At 37.5% G+C, this 23,632-nt stretch overlaps 1 protein-coding gene across 7 annotated transcripts in view; it reads left to right on the forward strand.

Moving 5' to 3' along the window:
* The window catches only part of atp11c (ATPase phospholipid transporting 11C), a 52,740-nt gene that overhangs the window by 5,255 nt on the left and 23,853 nt on the right, over positions 1 to 23,632 (forward strand). For 6 of the 7 annotated variants that reach the window (XM_023328344.1, XM_023328347.1, XM_023328348.1 and 3 more), the window contains exons 2-3: positions 16,273 to 16,392; positions 19,904 to 19,993. In XM_023328344.1, coding sequence (XP_023184112.1) covers positions 16,273 to 16,392; positions 19,904 to 19,993 — 210 coding nt within the window. Of the gene's footprint in view, positions 1 to 7,541; positions 7,647 to 16,272; positions 16,393 to 19,903; positions 19,994 to 23,632 lie in introns of those variants that run through there. The other variant, XM_023328346.1, reaches the window with a different exon arrangement.

Genomic DNA, 23,632 nt, shown 5'->3' on the forward strand with positions numbered 1-23,632 from the left:
CTGGAATACTTATTCTGGCCTAATTCTGTGTTCAGGAGTAAATTGGATCATCATGTTGCTTCTCAACATTTGCCCTCCAGAATATTTTTAGTACTGTTGTTGGTTGGCAAGTACTATTACTACATACCTATAGCTATAAGAAACAGCCTCAACAACAAGAAAATGTGCTACAAGTTACATAATGGAGGCAATTTTGCATTTAATAGAAAAGGGAGGGATTGCAGAAATATATAAATTTTGAAGTACATGTCCCTAACTTGTATCTAATTGTTGTAAAACTAATCTGCCCAGTTACCTTATAATAAACTATAGTTTAAACCAACACAAAAAATCTTAGCTACTGTTTCCACCAATTGTTTATTTTTGCTCTGTACATTATGTTCGTGCATCATGTCCTTCCTCTTGTGTACTATAGGCAGAAACACTCTTCTATTCTTGACCTGCAAACTCTTTTTTATCTTCACAGTGAAATTGCTATTATAAAGCTCATGTGAGAACAACAGGAAATGCAGAAAAATTTCCTACAGAATTTTTATGACTCCTAAAGTCTTCCCAGTTCCATTGTAAAACTGGCTTTAGAGTAGAGGGAGGTTATCTTCATCTCCAAAAAATTGAAAGATCACCTTGTGCTTTATTGTAAAACTGTGGAGATAAACCAGTCATTATGGTATGTGTAGTGTTTATAGTTGGTTAGAGAAGCCAATCTCACCAGTTTGGGTTCATTTTCCAAACCTTTGTCTCATACGCTGTGAAGCTGTGGAGTTGATCAAAAACGGGAATATTAAACATCACTGCGAAACCAAACACAAGTTCTTTGAAGAAATTTAAAAGTAAACAAGCTGAGAGTCCAGTACAAGAGATCTGCCCAACACACACATTCTTTCACTGCACAGTAATGTGGACATGAGCGTTCACTGCAGATAACATGGATTTTAGGACCGCATAAAAACATCATTTAGCGATGTGATGGTGGTGAAAAAGCATTTGACTGCTGCTGCTTGGATCAGACATTGCCCAACTTTTGGTTTGTACTATTTGTCACAAAGAAAAGAAAAAGATCTGTGTGGATATTCTGGAAATGAGGCTACTTAGGACACACATGAGGAGAAGACGTGCTGCGTTCCAGTCAGAAAGATCAACTGGAACGCCATCCGAAGCCTGATTTCCCACTGGAAAAGTGTGAAAAACTCCAATCACCCACAGTTATAACTTGTAAAACTTTACTTTTTAATATGGCTGCTTCTCACATCAATTGTAGTAAGCTGTGATGGAAACATGCTTATTTTACAAGATACAAAGTGTGTCTAAAATCAATGTGACATGCACTACCTGCAACTCTAAACTGAAGAAATGAAAAGTGGTGTTTGCTTATGAAAAGTAAAGCTTAAAATAATGTTCGCAAGCTCACAATTTGAGGCTTTCAAACAGAACAAAATCCTCTTCGGCCGTTTGAAATTTACACCATTGTTGTGTTAACTGAATTAGGAAAGGAAAGAAAAAATTATGAAGAGAAATGGCAATTTTATTAACACTGCTTTTGTTTTGTTTTTTTAGGAAGAATTACTTTTGATATTATTTTTGTGAAGGCATGAAGTTCACTCTGTTTTGCACGTCCGGGTTCAGACATGTAATGGTGTAGCAATTTGAAGATTGTGGTTTGGCTTCACACACCCTACATATGGCACACATCTTATCTGACTGGTTTTTCTGTGCATGCCTGGGTACCGCCCTTAGCTCTTCTTAGTTTTCCTCATAATTGGGTCATAAATGAACATTAAGATAATTAAGTTTGTTAATGAAGTCAGAATCATCCATGTCCACATTTTGATGCATTCTGCCACATCTAGGTCACATCATACATTTGCAATTGATGGACTTTGTTTATTCTGATAATTATGTTACTTTATAGCACTGTGGGTATAAAATGGTAGATCTGTTTGGAAAGAGATGATTTGTTTCAAGAATGGTTTGTACTTTGATTGAAATGCATGCTGAGGAGATTGACCTTTCAATCATGTAGTTTTTTTATTCTAGTTTTATACAGTTTCTGTTTTAGGTCCACCTCTTCTTGTCGTGTTAAGTTTTCCATCATCTTGAAGCTATATTTACTGAAGCTTACATTTACAATACCTCTGCTTGCCCGAGGCCCTTATTTACCACAAGGTGTTGATATGTGGGAAAGGTGTGAAGAATTGCTTGTATTTTAAAGCTTCTGTGTTGTATCAAGCTGTGTTTCAGGTCAGGAAGGACGATACCTCAGGCCTGATATACACAGTCACGCACAGTTACATTTAGAAGAGCAACGGATGTCTGTGCATGTTTACTGACGTACTGGTTTTTGCAGTTTATGCAAAGTAAATATACTACAATAAACATAACAGCCACGACGTTACCTGCTTAATGTTGTAGTTGATTTCATTGACGCAATATGACAGCAAAGCTTGCCAATGTGCAACGACTTTGCTTGCACTAAAGTTCTGTCAGCCCTCACTGTCTCCCTGCAGCGTATTCTTCTCCTCTCAAACAGAGTTCAGTTTCTCATCATCTTTCTCCTGTATTGGTTAGAAAACACCAGCAAGCTGCAGGATCGTTCACATCTACCGCATCCAAAAATAAGTTGTTTTTTTTTTCTTTTTTGGACAAATTTTAGCTACTTTCTTGTGACCTCAGTTGCCAGAAAAGCAGTAGGGGTAGGACTGTTTTCATTTCTTACCATCTGGCCTGCTGAGTGGCGCCGCACTGTGAGGTGCACATGTGAACAAACTTTCTCAGAGAGATCAGTTTTTATGTAAACAACCAAACTTAAATAAGCCGGTGATGATTGTGTTTAATAAAAGACTGCAGGCTCCATTCCATTGACTGCGTTAGACCAGCAGGAGATTTTCCTGTTACCACCATTTCACAGTATATTTTCACTAAACATAATCTGATTGCTTTATTTTAACACATTACTATTACTGCAAAAATAAACCTATACGTTATAAGACATTATTAGTTGTCTTATCGTTGATAAATAGTTTTTTTTGTAATTAATGTTCATGATGTTTTATATGTGCTGTTTTTATGGGAGGCATCTGACAAATTATCTAAACCAAATTTCCATTTGATGAACAGTAAAGTTTTTATCTTATTGTTTGTATGTGTTATTTTGATTTGGTACAAACATTTACTGGAAGAGGTGTTTATGACGCAATGACGCGACTCCGAGCGGGTTCTCGGGTTGTTAAATAATAAACTCTGGTTAAGCACTTGAACCGCTCTGGTGGAAAAGCTCTAACTGAGATCTATCACCTGGAAAAGATTACAAAGCCAATATAAGGCTTTGGCACTCCAGCAAACCACAGTGAGTGCCATTTTCCAGACATGGAGAAAATGTGACTTTCTTGCTCTTTTTTACTCCTAACATTACTCTAAGAAGTGCATGGATGACTTAAATGGCAGGTCGCAGGCCTCACTTACTTTGTGTGTATGGTTCAGTTTGAAGAGCTAGACAGCAGAAAATTGTATTCCCGTTCCACCAAACAATAATAAAAAAAGGCCATATTAACAATCCTTTGGATAGACAAGAAAAACTTTTTGGAAAATCTGTGTCACTTCTATTGTAAAACTCACCCACATTTTAGAGAAAGAACATGAGGCATCAGACAAACCTGGTGGTGGTAGTATGATGCTCTGGGGCTTTAATCACGAGTCCTGCTCTCCACCAGAAAATCTTGGAAGACAATTTTAGGACACCAGTTCTTTACCTTAATCTTAAGCAACTCCTCAAGTGGCTTTGAAAAAGAAGAAGGTAGTTTTGGAGAGGACTGGTTAAATTTTGTGGCTAAAATTAAGCAAATTTACAAATAAAAGTGGGCTAAAATTTGTCTTCGGCGATATGAAATACTCAAATGGTTGATGGCAGCTGTATAGCAAAACACTGAAGGCCAGGTTGGTGTGGCTGCTTTTTGTTATTCTAAGGAAATTTGTATTTCATTAATGAATATAAAAACTTGAAACCCAAATTTTGTATTACCTTGCTTACTCTCTTATAACTTGAACCAATGAACTGTGACAATCTGTAAAGGGGAATATGCCTTTTCACAGGACTGTCATGATTTTGATATCTTGGTTTTGCTGAATGTTCTGTAATGGTTAAAATGTACAATATTCATAACTCAGTTTTGATTAAGAAAAATGCTTATTTGTTTCTGGAAACAAGTCTGATTGAGTCTCTTGGTTGAGCACATAATAGTTTATTTGTGGGGCCACAAACCATGCTTGGAAAGTAGAGGTACTTGATTCATCCGGCCTGTTTGATCAGGAAAAATGCGTATTGATCAGAGCCGTGCACAGTTTTGCCGCCATCATTCTTGCAGCCGTGAACCTGCTGCTGGCGAACAGAATTGCTTACTGTGATTTCTTTCTCTCTCTCCGTTCTCCGTCTGGCCTCTTGCACTCTGTCCAATAATGGAAATGCAGCCAAAGGAGCTCATCTGCAACACGCAGCGGGATAATAAATATATTTAGTGTGGTGAGGAAGGCGGTGTGAAGAAAAAACCGGATGAAATATGGTAGAGGAGACTGCAAAGCCCTGCGTGACTCACTTAAAAGCAAGAGGAAAACCGGAGGGGTACACCCTTGCCTTTTTGCACCTCTTCTGTCACTTTTTCTGCCTAATGGACAGACTTTTTCAGATGTGGATAACATAGAAGTGGGGGTGGGGTTCTGGTTAAGTGACCAAAGATAGCTTTTTGTGGCAGTTTCTACTTCCAACCAGAAGCCAGATTGAATTCTCAGTTTGTACCTCTAAATAATTCAGCTAACTTCATTTATTTTGAATTCCCCTCACATTGCTCCTCCCTTTTCTCAATCTCTATATTTTCTTCAGACTAGTAGCACTTAGAAGTCCTCCAAATCGTCCATATATGTATAAACAGTCGTCCCTTTTGCCAACTCCAGCCTCAGCGTTAGTCGGAGTGTTCGCAGTGAGATGTGAAGAGAATTTTGAGCTGTGTGTGTTTGGACTGTGTGCAGCTATTTCTCTTTCTGTCTCAGGAGGTTGAAACGGGGTAGAGGTGTCAACATCTGTGACGTTTCGTCATTCTAGTAATGAAACAATCTAATGAAGACATCGTCTGGATTTAAGAATGGGGAACACTGAGATTTAATGGGTAATATTTCTTTTAAAAAATCACCCGGTGTATGTTGCACTGTTTGTCTCTGCCATATAGTTCCAGCCAAGCCTGTGGTGTAGCTTGGTCACAGCGAGAAAGTTTCAGTTTTTAATGTCACACTTCTTTTGGAGGAAATGCCTGTTGAGAAAACCACAATCAACCATGTGCCCTTAGTATTGAAAGGAAATAAAGCCACATTGATTTTTGTCATTAGTCTTGTTGCCCTCCAAAGTGGTGTCCAAGGATAATTAATTGAATAGCAATTACAGCTAGTGTAGCACAGCCCGTTATTAAAGATAATGTCATCAGTAGTGCTGTAGCTGAGATGGAGATTTTTAAAGCACGTCAGCAGTGGGATGTACTGTAATTGCCTTCTCGTTGGTATTGCATGGCTCCATGCCAGCCACCGGTGGGAGGAGAAAGCTATGGTAATGTGCAGTTTAGTTAAGTTTCAACCCAGGCTCCACATGAAAACAGCGGCCAGATCAAGCACCTTTGTCTAAGTGCCAGAGTTTGTCCCACACACACACAAATGGAGGGAAGAAACTGTGTGCACTTGCCTGGAAATGCCATACTCCATTTAAGACGACACCGCTTTAAACTCTCTTTAATTATAGATAAGTGTTACTAGGCTGCAGCTTAAAATTGTCTAATTTTTTATGACCTTAAAACAACATGTTCAGAGGTTCTAGAAAATATCCTGTGAAAGCTATCTATGTAGGACTTTTTGGGATAGCAAGTCTCTGAACTTGTATGTGAATAAAGTTTGAAACGTGTATAAGTATGGATACTGCTGTTAAGGTAAATCAAGGTTTTAAAATGTTGCCATTTCAAAACTGCAAAAACATTCTGAAATACTGTTCCTTCTATTTAGAGTCTTTTTATTGAGATGCCAGCATGATCAGAGTTTCTTTCAGCTGTAATTAGCAATTTAGTAACAGCAATAACCTTCTCCCTCTTGACAGCTATTATGGAAGTTCTGTTATTTTATTTTATAAATGAATTGTGCTTTGAAACAAACATGGACATGCCACATGGAAAGCACATTTTTTTTAGAGATCAACTAGAGCACCAGGGTAAGTTGCACTGGTTTGTGTAGTTGATTCACTATGTAGTAGCCGACTGAGCTGTCAGCTGATTAACATTTTCCTGCATTAATTCGTACCGCAGTAGAAAGGATCTTTGCAGGATTCATAACCTTTTAGCTCAGAACAACAGAGATCTGTCATTAGGCTGTTTGTGTTTGTGAAGCTAATATTTAAACAGACAATGGTGTATTATGTTGTCTGGAAGGTTTACGACTTCATTGATGCATGTACAGGAGCTATACTGACTTTTTTACGGTGCTCTCAAACATCAGTATTGTAGCGCTAGCTCTAAGCGTTGGCACAGATAGGATGTGGCATCCGTCAATAGTTTCTGTCTGTCTCTGAGGGAAAGTACCTCCCAACAACGCTTTTGTGTTTACCATGTTGGCTAAAGGGGGTCGTGTTTTTTTTTTGTTGTTGTTGTTTTGTATGTGTTTGCCATGTTGGCTAAAGGGGGTCGTGTTTTTTTTGTTGTTGTTGTTTTGTATGTGTTTGCCCTGTTAGTTTAAAACTTGAAGCAACTTCTAGCTTGGAGAGGAAATGAGCTGAATGTCTGTTATTGTTGGAGGGAATGTGACAATTTGGGCAAAGTTTGTATCAATTCTGTATCAGTTATGTTGAAATATTGATTATTTTGACAAACCTAGTTGGAATATATTGGTGTGTCTCCACTTTACTCAATGTGTCATTTAACCTATCAGAAGTTTCCAAAACCATGACATCATCAGCTGGAATTTCTTTCATTATTTAAAGACATAATAATCATTCTGTATGTAAACTGCTGATGACAAATCTCTGACTGATTCCTTCTTATTAGTGTGGCATTTAGAAAATAGAAATAATTTTGTTAATTATAGCTGACCTAATTGAGACAGTGAGGAAAAAAATGGCATGTCTTTTTTTCGGTGTATGTAAACTTCTAGCCTAGACTGTAGTTTAAAGTCAGTTGTGCATCTTTTCCACTTGTTGCCGTTGGTAGTACCATGTGGTAGTCATTTGACTTTTCAAAACTTCTTTTTAACTCTAGGTGTTGCAGAAATAATTTGCGAAACATCTAACTGTGGCATTTCGAGGCAGCCAAATGATTGAGCAAGCAAGTTGCAGTGTGAAGTCTCGATGAGTTCCCCTCCTCCACATTGTCGAGGGACATACTCTAATGTAGGCCAGTACCAGGCAATGGTACTGTACACTTTGTGTTTTGTGCTTCTGTAGGGATTCTAGAAGAACAATGAGCCTTTGCCTGTCCACAACAGCTCCTTAGCATCAGCTCTCAGTTCAAGCTGGACCGTCGCTCCTCTGTGAGGTTATTCATCACTGTGTGCAGACAGCAGACGGCAGGGATTGCTGACTTTGATATGTGGCTTTTATACACAGACCAGGTGTTGGTGAATCCAGAATGAAGGTAAACATTGTTATAGTATCACTATAAATCTCATATTTGGTGTTTTATTGATGTTGATCCTTTTTGTAAAACCATTAAATTATATTTATGTATCATATTTGTTCTTACCATCTGTCACTGTGTATTATGTGAAGATCTCTTGCATTATGGGACTTGTTTAGTTGCTAAATACTTTTAAAAAGTTTTGAGCCTCTTTCCGAATGTCTAATTAATGAATATATAAAGACGACTGCCTTAAAAACCATTTGATTGATTTACAGGTGAATAATGCAGCTACTGTTCATGCCTGCTTCCTGTCTTTGTTAGCAGTACATTTTTTCACTCTTTATTGTCTCCAGACAATAGATGTAATCTGTTCCTGCTAAGGTGTAATTTAAATCAAGTTATTTCAGTAAATAAACTTATGATTGGGTGTGCCAATGTGACAGAAGTGCATCAAATTTAGGAAAGAATGAAAATTTGACAGTTGAAATTTTGAAAATCCTTCTTTTTTACTGTACCATCAAACTAACTGAAAAACTGCATCTTGAATTTAAAAATTGAAAAACATCCAGCTAAGTGAAACACAGTATGCAGACCAAATCCATGTCATCATCTAATTGCAGTTAATAAAATACTACTCTGAAAACAGCTAAAATAACTTAACATTGTTAGTTACATTTATGCTTATTTCTTAAACTATAACATTTATTATATTTTTATTCTTAAAGGTAGGTAAATTATGGAATAACAGCTGCTTAATATAATTGGAATCTTGTGTTCTTTTTGCACAAAATATTGCACCTTTTGGTCATGGTGCTCTTTACATAACATTACATAAATATTTTATTTTTCATCACAGGTGCTACATTGCATACTTCTTTGTCAAAGTGAAGAAAGTTTAGGAGTTAAGTAATTGGGCTATATGCCCTGGTAGCTAGTTTTCTCAAATCAGAAATGTTAGAAGTTATTAGTATGTTTTGACTACCTATGTTTTGTGACACAAAACAATTATACAAAGTATATCTTGTAAGCAAACGAAATGTGTTAGTCTTCTTCCTGCCAGTTGTCTTGCAGTTTGCAGCAATAAGTGTGGGAGGGGCCTACTCTGCACCTGAAGAAAACTTGTTTTCTCTGACAGCTCATTAAAAGGACTTTTTATTGTAGGAACAGCAGAATGGAAAACTTTTGTAGTTTTGAATCTGTAAATTTTAAAACCTTTGTGTGTCTTAATGTTTGTCATTGACCTACTTTTCATGTAAACTGTTATGAAGTTCCAGTGAACGGAGGGAAATAGAAGTGATGCATCTTCACAAGAGCGTGGAATCTATGCTCACAGAGCAGAATCTACCTTACAGAAAATTTTATTAGGCATTTTGTCAGCACACTCTAATCCCTTGTTATATTATCATATGACCCAGCCATAGTTAAAAGTAATAAGAAGTGATCATGTTAGGGAGAGACAAAGGAAGACTGCAATATTCATTGCTACTCTGACTCCAAACAATTCCCTCTGTGAATGAAAACAACATTTTGGGGACATTTGATCCCACTTTTATTTTTTCATTTCTCGCCATTAAACGTTTACCTACATTTTATATCCAGCATCAAAGATCAGCGTTGCCTTGTGAAACGTCCCTCCTGTGCAACGAGATTATAAAATCACTGTCTCATGCCACATTTAATAGCATGAGACAGTAAAGTTGGCCTGTTAGAAATCCACTCGAACTGAGAGCATCGTCATAAAAAAACCTGAAATCGATGAGAGGCACCTGGAGCAGATATTGTATGCCATAAAAGATCTCGGTCATTTACGCTCACACGTCACCTTTTATCCGTTATCAACCTGGTTCCTATTTGCATAAAATTGCATGGCACAGATTCTAAGCTCCTATGGCAACATGACCTAATAATTAATGACTCATCTCATTGCAGTGTTGTAAGTACATGTGCAGGGAATAAAGAGGGTTTACCCATGCAGACTGTTCGTTACACTGCTCCCTCCTAATTTAATGTGTTGAAGTAGTTTTTTTTCTGAGTGGTTTTCTTTGACGCTTAATGGCATAGGTCCTGTACTTTGTTGAAGCCTGTTTTTTTTTTCTTCTTTTTTTCTTAACACACGGCTGCAAAACCACAAAAGAAGACTGATGAGAGCAAAATTGGATCTATTCTATTCTTCTGGGCTTACAATTTTCAATTTGATTCAGCACTTTCGTTAGAAAATGTTGCGAAAATCAATTTTTGGTTGGCCGCAAATCTATAAGTGTCAGATTAAATGATGATATACCACTGTCCACTGTCCAGGCTTAAAGTTGACACTGCACATCCTTGTGTCAACTTTAAGCCTGAACATGTAAACTGTAGGAGCCAAATCCATATAAATCTTGATGTTCAGCAAAACATTAAACATACAAATTATAAAATTCATAATAAAATGTTTTCTGCCAAATTGAAGAAAATAATTATCAAAATGTGTACATTTTTACATGACAACTATGACAAAGACAATTAGATGTGGTGTTTTGCGCTTGAGTTGGTTTGTCTGGTAAGATTGCACAGGAGTGCTTAAACTTTCCCAGGGGGAGCATTTAGGACTTGGATACCAAATTTATAGTTCTCCTAAAGTAACTCTAGATTGAATCAAAAGACTCCCAGCTTTAGGGAGTTATATATGAACATTCAAGACATTGTAGGTTGAGACTAAAGGGACTGAGAGTTATTTATTGGTTTAATATAGTTTTGATTTTGGCAGATTTTTTTCCCACCCAGGCCAGCAAATAGTCTGTGGTATCTATAACTAATATGAAGTAGTGATGCTCATATTCCTTTTTTAATTAGACAGCTCTTTACCAAACAGGGAAATTAGGAAGCCTCTATTAGTGTTCAACAGTATTTTCAGTTTAACATGATTTCACTTTTAGTACACATTTTTTTAGGAAGGAAAATGTTTGAGGTTTGCATATTGAACTTTATTCCAGTCATAAAGTTTCTGAAATGATTTAGTTTTTTTTACTCCATTGCTCTTTAGTTATTTATAACCATCATGTAGAAGGTGTGCAAAATGTGCCAGTAAATTGTGTAGTGACATGGTGGGGAAATAAATTCAATTGAATGGATAAAGATTTAATTTGGATATGTGTACAGAGATAAAATGACCAGTGGCAGTTAATCTACGGTATGTTATGTTTATTAGTACCATTTGCTTTTTGTTGACTGCCTTAATATAATATAAATCTTTACATAAGTCAAGTTTTCCCAATAAATTGCTGTAATCTATCATCGGTATATATATGTTTTGGGGGATGCATGAGCAGATCAGCCGAAAACGCGTTAATGAATTTAATTTATCCTAATCAAAGTTACACATGTTATGGATAATTAAACATTGAAAGCTTTGACATTTTCCCCTCGGTTATTGGTTGGTAACTGGATGAATGGGTATTGTGAGGGTGGAAAAAAGGAGGATAGTCACTGAACAGGGAGATGGTGCGACAGGACGCAGTGTCATCAGACCAGAGTCATCACCAGGAGTTTGGCAGTAGCTCAGTGCAGCTTTGCATTCTCCCAGCTGTCTGTGGAGCATCTTTCCTTCTTCCCTTTGCTGGTTCCCTTTGCTCCCTGCTCATTTCACAATGTGTTCATAATTCAATTTAGAGCATAACTCAATGTAAAGTTTCAACCTCAGTCAATTCTCTAATGCACCATTTTCTGGCTCATGCTTGCTTTATTGATCTATGCTGATGCTGTTTCATTAAGAATGAATCTACAGTCTGATATTGACATACTGACAGCTGACTCTTTTTCTTACTTGCTAATGTCATTGGCTTCGAGTGGCTCTGTTTGACCTTTGATGATGAAGCAAATATGAAGAAAGTAGTGCAGTTTTTTTCCTTGCATTAGCATTTCATGTTTGTCTCTCAGCTTGCTAGTGTTCATATGTGTTTTGGATTTACGTGTTTGCTTAAAAATGGTGTGGCCTGTCATCTGACCTTCATTATATTTCACAGTTAATGCACCACTGCATAAATGTCTGTTCAAAGGTTCCTCTTATAACGCTAACGGCCTACTGCAACAAGTACTACCTCATTTTCTTCTGATTCAGCAACAGTTGGTTGCTACCCAAATATTTTATTTTTATTATTATTTTTTAAGGAGAACAGAAATGGGGGGTATCTGCAGGTTGTTGTACATCTCTGGAGCTGACCCAATCCACTTAAATGAGATCACTCTACTAGATAGACTCTTAACTTCAGAACAAGAGCACATTAGCATGCCTTTTGCACTATTCGGTCTTTAGTCTTAGGTGTTAGGGACTAATTGAAACTTGTAAAGGCCAGCCAATTACCAATTTTGACTTCCTGACCTATAAGTCGAGACTCCTTCACCTGTGCTTTGATTTGTGAAGAAGGAAGTTGCTCTGAGTGTCTTCTTCAAAAGTCTTCATCTTGTTTCCTTCACTGGTTGTTGGTGCAACCAGTGAAGGGAAGGGAACAGACTTTTCAAAGGTTTGGTTCTTCTGACATAATGTAGTGAGAAAGTGAACCGTGCCAGCTGAAAATGTAACAAATGTTACAACTTGGGTGCTCAATCTAACCGAGTCTACCAGACTATCAGATGTGAAAACACCCTAAAAGTAGAGATACATGCTATATATTGGTAAAAGTCAATGTTTTACACTCTATTTTGGCCCCATAAGTTAAAGAGTTCTGATAATAACAGCTAATAGTTATTTCCCTCTTGTTGTGGTTTGTGTTTTGATGATGCACTGCAGGATTGGGGGTGTGTCGAAATGATGTGGAAAGGTTAGGAAGACTATTGGTAAATGTCAGTTAATGACCATAAAAGCATTATTAATATTAGTTATGGCTCTTGGCCCAAATTTATCATATCCGTGCATCCCTTGATAACCTTTAGAATTTCAAAAGTTTATAAAATCTGAGTCCAGTCAATCAGTGGATCAGCTGTGAGCCATATAGCTGGTCTTGGTTGCCGTTTTGCATAGCAAAGCTGGTTATGCATGAGTCGTCAGATCTTGTTACACTTCCTTTTTTTTCCTCACACTTCTCCTTTCCTCCCCTCTTTTCTGGCAGCCAGGTCCATCCGGTCCTGCTGAAGGAGCGTCGGTATACTTAGTTGGATGTTAATCTTGACATCCATACTGAGGTGTGAACATGGCTGCATTATGTAACCATGTTGGCTCTCTTCTCCAGCTTGATCTGTAGCAAAAGGGGGAATTGTCTCAAAATGAGCATTACGGATTTGGATTTATTTGATGTTGTTTTCTCATAATTAAAATTTAGTAACTGTTTAAGTGGAGGTCATATTGGCAGTGTCATTATTGTGTATGAATTATTCTTCCAAGTGAGGATATTTTTTAATGTAATTTCTTGTCAGAAACAGCCTTTGTGCAGCCTGCAGTCCAGGTGGCCGCCATTCGCACCTTCTCTGGCATTTGTCCAGGATCAGATGTTCATGGTAATCTGTCCTCTCACCCCACATGCTGCAGATCCCCTGCCAGTAGAATAATAATGATAATTCAGCAACATAAAAGTTGCTGTACAGTACAGCTTGTTCTGGAAGTGATAACGTTATTTAAGAAATGTGAATGGCAGCTACTTGGATAATGTTTTGACTGTCAGAGTAGAACAGAAGGACATTGTTTGCAGCATGAATAAGCTAATCCTGCTGAAAGTGATTCAGTCCTTCACAACAGTGGATGTGTTTGAGTAATTACCATTTAAATTTATTCTTTCATCTTTGGTTTTTATTCTAAACATGACAAGTCTTCTGAAAGTGCACTCCATTAATTTTAATGGGTGTTTTTCAACTTGTCAGTGACAGAGTTACTGTGTAGATCCCAGTCTAAGCAGATTACATTTCACTGGAGAATTATGTTCATAAGCAAAAAATACAAACTGTTTTTTAAATCATTTTCTTTTATAATTTGATAATAAAAACAGTTTATAGAAATGTTGTTTTAATGAAGAGATTGTCTTTTATCCACTGACTGTGAGGCTTTCCTAAAGCTATCAAAAGGTAAAGATATTAAGGCAACAAATTAAAGGCAAATCATTTGAATATTCTTTTTAGGAAAGAGAGAAGTGATTTTAGGGGGCATACCTACCAAAATGCTTGAAGGAACTCCATCTGTTCTGCTATCATAGTTGCATTCAAAAAGGTTAGGACATTAGAAAATGCAAAATAAGTGTAAGTTTGATATATTTACAACCAGACATTTTTTTCCATAGATGTTTTCTTAAAATTTACATGTTCTGCTGCTCTTAACAAATTTACATTCTGACTACATGGACACAGATATTTTGGTTTTGTGGCAAAGATATTTAGTTTACTTATATTAGCCACTAATATGGATATACATATTTAATATTTTTCTTCTATGCTCTATGTTTAGAGCATAGCAATAGATTAGTTATGGATACAACAATTATTAGTTATAGAAGCAATGGATGACTCTCCAAACTATGGCGTGTGTAGAGATGCTGATCAACCAGAGATCTTCATCAGACATTAAATCCTAACATTGCCCACATATTTATTTTGTTTAAAAATCCACAAACCAACAGCATACTTTGTTGCATCTATGTGTTTAATAAAGCATTTTTGCAAAGTTGGGCATAAGTTTTAATGCATAAATGTGGTCGTTCTTGTTATTCCCACTGCTACCAATATTAAAAATCCCAAAACACATTTCATTCATCCATTTTATGTTTTAGTGATTAGAAAGGAAAATCTGACTAAACAAGATAATATTTATTATTTACCAAACACAATTATGTTACCCACGTATGGAATACTTCTTTACTTGACAATAAAAAGCTAAATGCCACCTGTGTTGGTTGTAATCACATTTAATGTTCGTGCCAATATGCAAATAAACATCTAGTTAAGCTCACCTGTCACCTGAGGAACAAACTCAGGTTGTTGCTGACTTCTAAAAGTCAAATACAGTTAATGACTTGAAGTGTCCATTATTTAAATGTTGTTTCACAATTTACCTTTATCACATTTCCATCCTTGCTCCTAAACTTGTTTAATTCTGCTGCCTCCCTGTGTTAAATGGTGTAATAATGATAAATGCATACCCAACACTTGACCCTCTGCTTTCAATTGTGAATTAGGATGTAGATTCACCATTTCCTCTGCAGTTACAGTAAATTGTCTTTTTTCCCCCAGAATTGCCAATTTAATGACTAGATCATTGTGGGCTAGAAACTAATCAGAGCTTTTCTCTTGCAGTTAAGAAGTTATGCTTGGTTACAGATTATTAACGAGGAAGAATTGATTCCTTTGATTCATTAGAATTTTCATGTTCTTTTGAGGCTGCTTATGTAACTTGTTTTTGTTTTGAGACTTGCATAATACACCAAAATTCTTGGAAGGTTACCACAGGCTATCATTAGATCAAAGTTATGTGATAACCATAAAACATAAAGCCCTCTTGTGCTTGCAAAACATGGAGGCATATTGCAAAAGGGCGTGATGAATAATATATTGCACTGAAATAAGTGCTATGTTTGACATCTGTTTTATGGATTTCCCCAGTACTTGGTAAGATGTGACTGAGTTTATATTGGTTGCTGAAATACACTGTGTGCTTTTAAGTACAAGCAAAGTCATACATTCTCCTCATTATGTTATCTGTAAGAGAAGCTGTGTTTCCATTAAAAAAGTATGCAAATATTTGTCTAAATTCTACTAATGTTGAAAATCCCCCTACAAATTTAACAATTACTGTGTTTCCATTAAATAAGAAATGACATTAAAATTACACATGAATAAGCTTGTTCCTGCAATAAGTCATTACATCTGATGCTGCCATTTTTAAAAAAACAGTTACGTGAGATATATTCATCGTTTTTGACGGTAGTAAGAGCTGGATACTGGTCACGTCACTTTTGTAATGCGAAAAAGTGTTTCCATTGCAGGTTTGCAAAATACATCTATTTTGATACGGCTGAAAAACCACCTTATCCTCGCGCAAAAATATTTTATCGAAAAATGTGAGATTTTTTTTTTTTTTTTAAATTAACGGTGGTCGGTCTACTTTGATGCACGGTTGAAGGCGTCCATGTGTAGATCTGGGATTGAAAGAATGATGTGTCTTCATAGACAGGGTTTCTGTATCTTATTTTGTGGAAAACAATCAAAACAGTGAATTATTTCTGTAGAGAGCATTTCATGTCTGGAGCTCCTAAAGGACTTTTTAAAAGGTTGATAGGTTAGTGTATCCATGCATCATGAAAATATAATAAAATGTGCTGCGTCATGAAAAAGAAACTCTACTCATAAATCTAAACAGTATTGTTTTGCCTGGCTTCTTCAGTTTAATATCTCTTTGCATTTATAAGTCACCAGTTGGGAGAAAATAAATTAAGCACCCATACAAATTGTATTTTTGGCCCACTGTCCTTTGTCATACTCCCCTGGCTTGTGTCCAACTGATTTCCAATAGAGTGCTTTCAAAATAAGTTAAGCTCTTATCAATTCTGTAACTTTTTTCAAAGAAGCTGAACTTTGTTTTTCACATTGCTTATTCAGTACCTAAACTTTTAAATTATAAATATGTCTTCTCTTCTGTTTTGCTTCATTTCCTCTCCTCATCTCTCTCCCCTACTTTCACCTCTAGTTTGGTGGTGATGAGGGACGAGTTCACAGCAGAACGATCTACGTTGGCCATAAGTCCTGTCCCCCCAATGAGGCTTATATCCCGCCCAAGTTTTGCGATAACAGGATTGTGTCCTCTAAGGTAAGAAACACACTTTGGTCCTGCTCAGAACTAGCATTAACATTCACCTTACAAGAGCCGATCCTTTGTGAAAAGAGCTCGAGTTTGAATGCGCCAAAGATCCTTTACGATGCAAATAATACTGTCAGCTCAAAGTCACATTAGGAGGTAATACGTTTAGATTATAATACACTGGTTAACAGGTTTTTTTAACCTGTTTTACACCACAACTGACTCGTCTTTTAAATGCTACGTGTTGAATTATAATGGCTGGTTCAAGTTGCTGAAGACATTTGTCACCACTGCAAGACCAGAAATACCAACAGAATATAAAAACCAAACAGATTTTTTTTCTCCTGTGCTTGACTGTGAATTGTGCTTTACCTGCCTTAAGGCATTTTCTTCACTTGTTTAACTCCCTGAATCCAAAATGAGCACTCTCAAGCATTCCCGTGTCTTTGTTCCTCCTCCATCTTCCTGTTCTCACGCTTGTCTTTGCTCCCAACCAAGGGTGATCATTTGTCTGTCAAGAGAGCACTGACTGGCAGTGAAATACATGGTTCCTCATAATAAACTGGAAGCATGTGAAATTGGTTGTTTTCCCTACATACTTAGACTCCCCCCACCTATGTTCTACCCGTCCTGTATCAACAGCAAGCTCAGACCGGTATCGCTGACTGGCTCTGTGGCATCATCAGTGACAGGGATGGGGAGGTGGAGAAGTCTGCGTGAGAGAGACAGTCATGGGATTTATGGTGGTGCAGACGGTTTCAGTGTACAGGCCAATCAATTGGCTCCTGCCAGCAGGTCAAGATAAACGGCCTTTAATTACTCTGGCTGTAGTGTTTATGTTCACCGCTTCCTCTGCACTCCATCATATTTTTGGTTTTGCACTCTGCAATGACCAAAACATTCGTTTCCTCTCTTGCATTTGCTTCTTCTGCACCACCACCCTCAGCCCCCACCCACTGCTGCCACCCCCCTTTTTTCTCATTACTTTTACTCTCTTTTCTCTCTAGCAAAATGAGATGGGCCATTCTGCTGCCACTGCATTTCAACACTCCCCAAGCAGACTTTTTCCTATATAATCAGTGCCTCTGTGCTGTTTCTGTGCAAGTGTGTTGTAAATGTATTTGCAGGCATGTATTAGCATTTGTGTTACATTGTTTTGCAGATCAGTTGCTTCTTGTTGAGACTTGTTCACAGAAAGTCAAGCAGATAAAATGTGTTTCTTTATGGCCAGTAGTATCAATGGTCATGGTCACTTAAACAAGAGCAAAAACAACTTGATACTGTGGTTCGCTCCACATCGAAGAGTTCCCAAATAAAAGGCATAAATCAGCAATCTAAATCAGTGATGTCCTTTTAGGTCTTTGTTTGGCCAGCTACTAAGAACAAAAATAGTGACTCAAGCTAATTATTTCTCTGACTCCCATACAATAAACGTATACATAGATGTATGAATATTTATCATTTCAAATGTCACTGCTTTGCAGTTATTTCTTTTACATAGCCAAAGTTGTTTAAAAGTAATGATAAAAGTTGAAATATAGCACATGGAGCAGCTAAAAACACAATTAAAAACTTTAGACAAATATTAGGAAGCATATTTGGACATTTATTACTGAAATTCAATTTCCCTTTGGGATCAATAAAGTATTTTTAAATTGAATTGAATTTGAATTCTAACAATATTTAACATTTCAAGTAATATAAAACAAGAAGTTTGGTAAGGGATTTAGGGAGATCTCAGAAGTAATTGTGTAACTGTACACATAATTTCCAGTTTTGTTTGTATCCGGGCTTTAAAGTCAAAATTTATTATGTTTTTGGTATCTTTCAAGCAAGATAAACAAGCAGAAATGTTTATTTATCTTTATTCAGCAAGGAATGTCAAAATCTTCTAACATTTTCTTAAAGTTTTTTTGGCACTGGTGGCCTTTACTCGTTAGTAGTTCAAATTGGAGAAGGGCTGTTAGAGAAGGAGGGTTGGGAATCGAACCTGGGACAGCTGTGCTGATGACTGTAGCCTCTCCATAGGGGGTACTGACTCTACCACTGAGCCACTACTGAGCGTCCCTGTCGCAATAATTTGATCAAAATGTTCGAGCATTTCAGTAAGTGACCATTAAACTTACTGGGAATTTCTCATCCTACATAACGATCTGGTTGTCTTGGAATGAACTGTGAAATTTCACTTGTGTGGGAAACGACTGTTATCGTTTCCCACAATATGTCGGACAGACTTGCCTTGGCATAGTACCGATGTCTGGCTTCATGTCTGTTTCTGTGAGCATGTCTGTGGCATTAGGGGCAGGTTGAATGCCCGAAGCCTGTGTTCTGTTCTGTTCTCTGTACCCGTAATGTTTAAATTTAGTGTAGAGAGAAATATGAAAAACACTGAAATTAAGCTTTGGTGCACCCCACCTTTGTTCTCCATTGTCACTGTAGCAAGTTTCCAAAAGCTGGTTTTTTTCTTATAGCTGGGAGTTCTCTAGTTTGTTTTGGTAACCCTTTTTTATGGCAGAGGTTTCCAAACATAAACAAGCTGCATACAAGGGTACTTGTAAATAAGTTTTGTACAAATGCATGTTCACATACACTATAGGCGGAGGGCATTCGAAACCTCTGCCAACTTGTCTATGACTGACAGACACAAATTTGAACAGAAGAGTCATGTTCTTTGGGCACATTAGTCTAAAATTTAATTATTTGGACACCAGAACAGAAGGCATGTTTGACATCAGCCAAATGTAGGCAGGGTAATTGTATTGGTATAACACATTTACAGCAATTAGACAATTTAAAGTGCTTTACATGATTAGCTGGTAAATAAAACAACAAGCTAACTAAAAAAACAAACATGTCAAACTAAGGCAAAATATAGCAGTCCCCACAGAACCTCATACAGACTGAAGCACAAAGTTGGAAATGTAATGGCTCACTACCATAAGAAGCACCAGGAGTTTTACCATGTAACTGGTGCTTGATGAAATTGTGAGATACATATGTAAAATAAATAAATGAAGCTTATGCAAATGTGAAAACAAAACATAACATAAAATCCATCCAGAACTGACTGAGAAGTAGGTTTGATCTTAATAAGAAGCTGTGTGTTGATACGAAGAGGCTTTACATGCAAGAAATCCTTAAAACATCAACACAGCTGAAAGTGAGGAGTGTGGCAAACCCTCTTCAGTCCGAATAGATTTTATATTTTGTTTTTTCCTGCAATTAAATCTTCTTTTCTTTCTTTTCCAGAGATGAATAAAAATAATAGACATCTGTATATCAACATTTCTTAAATAAAAACTGAATATCACTTGGGAGTCCTATTTTCTTGATGACTACATCAAGAAGGTTTATAAACACACAACGTTTTGAATGTCACTTTCTTTTGCTGATTTTTCTTTTATCAAATTAAGTCTGTTCAAATATCCTGCTGAAATGTTAGGTATATGAAATAAAAGCACTAACAAAATCAAATGAATAAGTAAAATATCTGACTTGCATTTATGTTTTTCTTTTGCAGTATACAGTTTGGAATTTTCTACCAAAGAATCTGTTTGAACAATTTCGAAGAATTGCCAATTTTTACTTCCTTATCATCTTCCTGGTACAGGTAAGTTCAAACTTTAAGTATGCTAAAGCAATGAAAAGGTTTGATAGTGCATGTGCGTCTCTGGGTGGGTCTGTGCCTTTAAGGACACAATGAATCCTGTTACACAGTAGTTGTGGTGCAGAATGTATATTTGCACAAGGAAGTGGTGTGAAGCAATAGCAGGTTGTTGCATCTATATATGCTAACAACACCCACTTTTATAAGATGTGTGAAATTTGTACTTCTGTAATGGTTCAGAAGCACAAATGTTTCCATTCAGCTCGTATTACACATGTATAACCTTGGATATTTTGACGTCTTGTGTTTTAAGAAAAATATGTGTAAAGAAGTAAATACACTGAGTAAATATTAATATGAGAGCCAAATGAAAAATTAAAATAAGATCGGTGACTGATTAAGTGTTTACTACCTATAAATATATCCACTTACCTGCAGGTGGTATTCTGTTACAACTTCTGATTTAGAAGTTTTAGTTACAACAGTTTCTGAATAGCTATTAACCTAAGGATCTATTTGTATAGACGTTATTCTCCTCTTGTGTGGGATCTAAAGTGAAGAAGGGTTTTGAGAGTGCATCTGCTTTTGTTCCTCTGTTAGCTGTAGTGACATTTTCTGATCCCTTAAAGTGGGAACTATGTGCTCCCATTTTAAAAGGAACCTGAACTGTCTCTGAAGTAGACAGATTCTAGTTTGGGCTTGCTCATGGGGCTGGATCTTCTTTCCCAGGTGTCATACTGACTAAATGAGCTGAAACTGACAGCTCCTTTCAGTCCAGCTCTGTAGCCAAAAGGGGCAGATCATCATTCTGTTTGTGACATCTCTGACTATCTTAAATTGAGCCAAATAATTGAAGTTCCTTCATTTGATCATCTTTTACACCTTCTCAGGATTTATGCTTTTCAGCTTATCAGTTTACTTCAAATTTATCCTAAGCAAGTGTTTTTTCCCCCCATGTGAATTAGTGGGGGGGGGGAAGCAGGTGTTAAGGGTGCACAATGTTGTGTGTGTAAGCCAACAAAAATGTTTTCTTCAGTTGCATGTTGCCACATGATGCAGATTTCAGGTGTAGAATATTAGTACAAGAACATTTCTGCTTTTTTTCCCTGGAAATATGAGTGAGTGGGTTTCCCCGGATTGTTAATGGTGCTTACTGATGCTGAAGCATGATTGGCACTTCTTTGCTAAAGCCATCCTTTGCAGGAAGCTCCTTATGTTGAGCCCTCGGTTCTGTTTCACCGGGATTTTAGACAGCGGGGAACAGGTACACACGTCGTGCCGCTGATTCGCACTTGAATTTTTTCTGACAGAAATAAACCGTCTCACATCCCCTGAGAGAGACTATATGCAAATACCCTAACATTAATGCCATCCAACCCCCGACTCCATTCCATCAACCGTTTGTATCCCCTTTTTATTTTCAGGGTTGCCGTCGTTCTTTTTCAGTCTCCATCCCACATAGCCCCCCGTGTCTCTGCAGCGCTGCACTGCTGACGTCAGCAGCCAGGGAGCCCTCTGTACTTCACAGCGACACAAATAGACACAGGCTGATAAAAAAGCACCACTCTTCTATAAATAGCCCCTGAATGTCTTTGCCTGAGAGTTCAGTCGAACAGGAATAGAGCACTGTGAGAGACAGAAACTGAAAATGAGAACGGAAGAGCGGGAGGGAACGGGGGGTGCCGGGGTAGGAGGACATCAAGACCCACGGCACAGAAATGGGGACCCCCGAGACCTGCTGTCTGTTGCTCACCCTGACACATTTCCTGCATCAGATGAAGTGCCGCTGTGCTCTGCTGCTCTGAAATCACACCCGCATATCAGCAGGAGTACACAGTTCACTCATACTGCAGAGTTTTACTTTATTTATTTATATATTTTCTGGCATTGCATTTGGTGCATTGGAGAAAGGCGGTGGGAGAACTGAAAGTGTTTTTTTGTGCAGGAAACATGATGTGCATAATATTTTTGACGACTAAGGACTGTTTGGCAAAATCACTGAACCTGAAAGAGTTGTGTAGATTTTAGTTTTCTTAGGGTGCATTCAAACTAGCCCTGTTTCGTCCTCTTCAATCCAAATTTAGTTTGTTTGCCTAGAAAGTCCGGATTGTTTGAGGAGGTGTGAAAGTGCAATCAAACTCTGGTTCACCTAAAAGCCTCTGTCCCATTGAAGTGAACTCTGGTGCAGTTTGAATGCATATGTGAATGACAAGTGGACCGGAATCCGCTCCAAAAGCAAGATGAGAACAACAGCGCAGTCCATTCTGGGTAAATACAACCCAAACAAAAGCGAGTGTAGTGCTGCTGGAAGAAATGGCTCGCGGTCTTTTACCAAAGATAAAAGAGAAATCCTACAACCGTTAAAATCTGACACCACTCCATTTTTGTTTATATTTGGTGAAGAAGAAAAGTACATGTCTTCTTTGGAAGTTTGGCTGTTGTTTACTTCAGTAGTTCTTGGTGCAGCGCCACCACAGGTGAGAAGGGGTGAAAAGGTTTTTCAGAGGGTTTGGATTGTTTGAAACGGAGCAGAGTGATGAGCCATGATGCTCGAAACTTTTAGATATTTGTGGAATTCTTCAAGCCTTGTGTAACAATGAAGGTTTTAGTCATGTACATTTTAATTGTTATAAATCCTGGATAGTGGTCTAAAATACAGGCATACAAACTCAGTGTCTTTATAACTAATCATGCAGGGCGTCTTTTGATGGGGAAACTCTAATGTTCCCAAGACCCATTGTGCGATTTTTTTTTTTTTTTTAAAGGTAACAACTTAGAGTGAAACCAGAACTCAACAGTCTGGGGAATAGCTAAGCCAGAGTTCAAGGACTCCTATTTGGCATAACAATTTCTCAGTGACATGGAAAATGGGACGTTATGTGAACATCTTGATGTAGTAACATGTTTGTTCTCCGGCCTTCCTCTTCGAGATATTAAATCGTGACCAAAAGAACAAGATACTGGATACAAATGGCTGAAATTGACTTTTTCTGAAGGGTGGCTGTGCCTTTTGCATTATTGGGTGAGAACTGCTGTTCCTCTTCATTGAAATAAACTGGATGAGGTTGTTCTGCCATCTGATCAGGATTTCCAGGCATATCCTACCAGGACTCATTGGTGCAGACCCAGAACTCACTGTAGGGACAGTCTGTTCTGACCTGTGAATGGCTTGTGATCCTCCAGAATGGACTGGAGTGTCAATAGGGAGAGAAACGTGTTTCCCTCCTTGACCTGCCAATGGCTCAATCTTGGAAGACAATGTGTGGAGAAAGGTGGATTGAACTAAAGCGTTTTATTTTTTTACCTACAGCAGTAAAACATGTAGTTGTCTCACTTCAGATGGATTTACCTAAATGTAAACATACTTGGCATAATGAACAACCCAGTGAAAGTGTAGTGTTGAGACGAGTTCCTCAGTCTACATTTTACTGTATTCAATTACAACTCAAACACAAGATTTTCTGTGTTTAGACAACTTCATATTAATTTTTTTTTTTTTTTGATCATCAAACACCATCACCACCTCATTCAAAACTTGTTAAAAACATATAACTGATCATTTGTTGTGTAACAATCAGTTCTTTACCGATCACAGTTATAAAATGCTACGAACATACAGTCAGAAAATCTTAGTATGCGTTG

The sequence above is a fragment of the Xiphophorus maculatus genome, chromosome 23 (genome assembly GCF_002775205.1).
Source record: "Xiphophorus maculatus strain JP 163 A chromosome 23, X_maculatus-5.0-male, whole genome shotgun sequence".
NCBI classification, from domain to species: Eukaryota; Metazoa; Chordata; class Actinopteri; order Cyprinodontiformes; family Poeciliidae; genus Xiphophorus; species Xiphophorus maculatus.